Here is a 4792-nt window from a genome sequence, read left to right on the forward strand (position 1 = left end):
CAAAGCTAGGTATGCTTTAAATGAGTTCCCAAGAACACCTGAATGGACAACTATAGTAGACTCCTACTATATATCCAAGGATCATGTGATAAGTACTTTAAAAAGTCTTTTCTCTAATTTAAAATTATACGAATTTCGGTGCGCAGGACAAAGAAAATGACCAAATCAGAACATTGCCCTGAAGGCAAGAACCAATGATTCAGACTCCGAAAAATCAATTGATGAAAATGAAGCAGCCCTAATGGTAAGGGCGTTCAATTAATTTATTATATCTAATAAATTTAAATCACAGATGAGAAAGCAATATTGAAACAAAAGGTCTGTCTAATGCTACAATTGCAACGAAGAAGGGTATTTATGATTTTCCATTCTTATTGTCAATTCTTCTCCTTTATCTAAAATTCATACTAAGATTCATACTTGCCCTAACTTTGTGGGTTACAAAATACAAAGTAGAGTGTTAATCCAAAAAATACTGTATATTATATATATCATTTACTAATATCCTCTAAAGTGTGTTATTGTTTCTTATAATAATTCATCTTTGTTCATATAGCTTTTATTAATCTGGAGGAAAAATATAGTCTTTACTCAATTTCCCTTTTATTGATTCTTATAATAACTTATCCTTTATGCTAAAAAAGAATTATATATTTATGTTTGTACAATCTGGTGCACATACCCTCGAGGATTTTATTTATAATTTTTTATACGGTGACAAATATTGTCCGAGCAAGACGACTATCCCTGCTATAGAGAAGAAAATCTTCGGGTCATGACAATCGCTTACTTCCAAGTCGAGCAATGCTAGAACATCTAGATTATCCCAAAAAAAATATTAGTAATAGTTTATCTTCAAAATTAGTTATAGAAAACTCTGATACATAAATTATCAAGAAAATAAAATTAAAAAAATCAATTAAAAATATATAGTGTAGTAATAAATTTAGAGGAGCATAAAGAGATTTAAAATTTAAATATTAAATGAGACAAATAACTAAGTAGTGATTAACTTCTAAATGTAGATAAGTCTTGCTTTCGATTTACCTAATAGGTGAATTAAGAAAAAAAAAACTATCTATCTTCAAAATTAATCTAGCGAAATATACCCACCCGAATCATTAAAAAAATAAAAGCACATTTAAAAAACAAAACTAAACCACGAGGAAGTTTGAAAACTACTATACTTCCTTCTATTTTTATTTTGATTTTCAAATGCACATTTCGATATGCTTTAGTTTCGACAATTAGTGAATAATAGGGTTTCCTAATTTCTTGTCAAATTAAACAAAAATAATAAATCACATTGCTAATTGGATTATCCTTAGTTGTCGCCAAATCGAAGGAAACTACAAGATCAAACACCGAATCATTAACGAATGTGAGTTGGTTGCTATAATTATAAATAATCACCTCCTCTTCCGTATATCATCCACAAGGACAAGAGATATATTCAAAACCACGGATCATAATGCTTAAGTTTTGATAATTATAGTAAGTTTTTCTAATTTGTTGTCAAATTAAACCAAAAATAACAAATCACATACAGAGTAGTTGCTAATTGGAGACTATAAATAAGCACCTCTTCTCTTCTGTAAATCATCCACAAGGAAAAGATAACGTTCAATTACTGCACCAATGACCTCCATCTTTTTCTTCTTTCTCTTTGTTTCTTTTCTCTTGTTCACCAAAGGGGCTGCCTGCGACGAAGAGCTTAAAGCATACATTGTTCACGTCGAAGATCAACCGGATGTTTCCGCGTATGATGGAGACTACTACACCTCCCTTTTGGTCGGAACATTAGAGATCCAAGAAGATGATGCGGCGTCGCGGGTTATACACTCCTATCGGAATGTTATGACCGGCTTCTCGGCGATGCTGACGGAGAGGGAAGTGGCGACCATGTCGAAGGTCGACTGGTTTGTGCGCGCCGTTCCGAGCTTGGTTTACCGTCCGTTGACCACCCACACGCCCCTGTTTTTGGGGCTGCGCCATCGCACTCACAGTGTGTGGAACGCGACCAACATGGGGGAAGGCGTCATCATAGGCGTCCTCGACTCCGGCATCACCCCTGGCCACCCTTCGTATAGTGACCGCGGCATGCCGCCTCCTCCACCCAAGTGGAAGGGACGTTGCGACTTAGGGAACGTGTCGTCATCGACCGAGCAGTTCTGTAACAATAAGCTCATCGGCGCCCGATCCTTCGTCAACTATAATCGGTCCCGGAACGGATCGACGGATTCGCCTATTGATAACGATGGCCACGGTACTCACACGTCTAGCACCGCCGCCGGAGCATTCGTGAAGCGCGCTAATGTGTACGGGCTAGCCAGGGGAGTGGCAGCTGGAGTGGCCCCCCTTGCGCATCTCGCCATTTATAAGGTTTGCGCGAATGACGAGTGTCAGGAGCACGACATACTCGCTGGGATGGACGCCGCAGTGGAGGACGGTGTGGATGTGCTTTCAATCTCACTCGGTAGTGACCTTAGTCCATTCTACCGCGACCCAATTGCGATCGGCGGTTTTAACGCCATGCGCAAGGGAGTCTTCGTCAGCTGCTCGGCCGGCAACTCGGGGCCGTTTAATTCCACCGTATCCAATGACGCGCCATGGTTACTCACTGTGGCGGCCAGCACTATGGACCGTGAGTTCTTGGCCACCGTAAAGCTTGGCGACGGCAGCGAGTTCCACGGCGAGAGCATCTACCAGCCGCAAGGATTCTCATCGAAGAAGTATCCTCTCGTGTTCCCTGGTGGCGCTTCCACCTTATGTCTCAACGGTTCCCTTAACGGTATCGACGTGAAGGGAAAGATTGTGCTCTGTGACCGCGGCATCAACGGGCGGATCGAGAAGGGGGAAGTCGTCGAGCAAGCCGGTGGCGCCGGCATGGTGCTTGTCAATGCACCGAAAGATGGCTACAGCACTATCGCCGATCTCCACATACTGCCGGCGTCGCACATTCCCTATGCCTTTGGACATAAGATCAAGGCTTACATCAACTCATCCTCCCTCCCGACGGCCACCATTGTCTTCAAAGGCACCATTACCCATGTGCCCCACTCTCCGGCGATAACTTCCTTCTCCTCTCGTGGGCCTAGCCAAAATACACCGGGGATCCTCAAGCCCGACATCACCGGCCCTGGTGTCAGCGTCCTTGCTGCTTGGAACACACAAAAATTCAATGTCATCTCCGGCACCTCCATGTCCTGCCCCCATCTCTCCGGCATCGCCGCCCTTATCAAGAAAGCCCATCCCGACTGGTCGCCCGCAGCTATCAAATCTGCCATAATGACGACGGCCTACGTAAAAGATAACACCAACAACCCCATCTTTGACGAGAGGAACCTTCCAGCCGACCTCTTCGCGGTGGGAGCCGGCCACGTCATGCCTCTAAAGGTCCTTGACCCGGGACTCATCTACGACATCTCTCCGACGGACTATTATCCATACCTTTGCGGCCTTGGCTACAGTGTCTCCAATGTGAGAATCATCGTCCACCGCAAAATCAACTGCTCGTCGATCAAGAGCATCCCAGAAGGAGAGCTCAACTATCCTTCCATCACCGTCCGACTACCGACGAATGAGGCACGAACGGTGACCTTCACAAGGACCGTGACCAACGTCGGCAAGGCAGCAGCGACTTACTACGCAAAGTTAGACGTGCCCAACGTGGTTTCGGCACGTGTAGTTCCGAGAAGCTTAACCTTCGAGAAGGTTAATGAAAAGAAGAGCTTCAAGATTAGTTTCAAGAGAAGGAGTGACTATGGGGCGTCGTCACCGACTGTTGAAGGGCAATTGATGTGGGTTTCCCAGGCGAGGAGTGTGGTCAGAAGTCCAATCTCCATCATCCTGGAGTGATGATGATTTATATAAAGTAAAGGAAGCTATTAATTCCCCATATGTATATTAATTATCATATTCTTATTCATGTATATACATCTAAATTTATGAATATTGCATGGACAAGCATTTATCCCTTTTTTTTTCATTTTGTAAAAATTTTAAATTATAATTTATGTCTGTTTTATTTGTAATTATTTCTTATACTATTAAAATAATTTTACAATATCTCTTGGCCCGCTTGAACAATAGATCATGCTACCTTATTTTACTTTAACATTCTCACTCTTTAGAAATTATTGCCTAATCTATTTGATCTACTTTTGTGGGCATAATCAATCTCATCTTTCACCATGTTTTGTCACTTTGAATGATTGAATCACGTAACATATTTGGCTCGCATCTCAATATATTTAGCTCATTTAATCGACTCAAGTGGGGATTTAGAGTCAATACATTTTCATATATTTTTGTCATATCTTATTCGCATAACTACATACTTTTTCTACATTACAAGAAAACCTACAATTAACAATCCAAATTTTAGTGATCGAATATTATTTAGCCCACAACTTAGTGACGTAATTAATATTCTGTCATTAAATTTCCATTGCTAATTGTTTATGTCGCTTATTTAGCGATGAAAGTTTAATTCCGTCGCAAAATTATTGACGAAAAATAAAATTCATCATAAAATTTACCACAGAAATGAAATTTCGTCTCTAATTAGCTACATAATTAAATTTCAGTCATTAATTTTGCAAATTTTGGGTTTTTCTAGCCCGACTTTTCCCCTATCTCACTGATCTCTCTCCCCGATCGCCGACGTCATCCTCTCCGGCACGCTGTCTTCTCTATAGTCCTCAAGTAACAATAAGACCGGTGGCGTCGATAGAGGGGGTGAATATTAACTCGTCGCTTTTCTTTGACTCATTTTGTCGTGTCCGTTCTA

The 4792-nt window shown here is 41.5% G+C and overlaps 1 protein-coding gene across 1 annotated transcript; it reads left to right on the forward strand.

Moving 5' to 3' along the window:
- Window positions 1-1638: 1638 nt before the first annotated feature.
- On the forward strand, window positions 1639-3858 carry LOC122044057 (subtilisin-like protease 4). The gene has a single exon (XM_042604601.1). The coding sequence runs from the start codon at window positions 1639-1641 to the stop codon at window positions 3856-3858; it is 2220 nt and encodes a 739-aa protein (XP_042460535.1).
- Window positions 3859-4792: the final 934 nt, after the last annotated feature.

The sequence above is a fragment of the Zingiber officinale genome, chromosome 2A (genome assembly GCF_018446385.1).
Source record: "Zingiber officinale cultivar Zhangliang chromosome 2A, Zo_v1.1, whole genome shotgun sequence".
Classification (NCBI taxonomy): domain Eukaryota; kingdom Viridiplantae; phylum Streptophyta; class Magnoliopsida; order Zingiberales; family Zingiberaceae; genus Zingiber; species Zingiber officinale.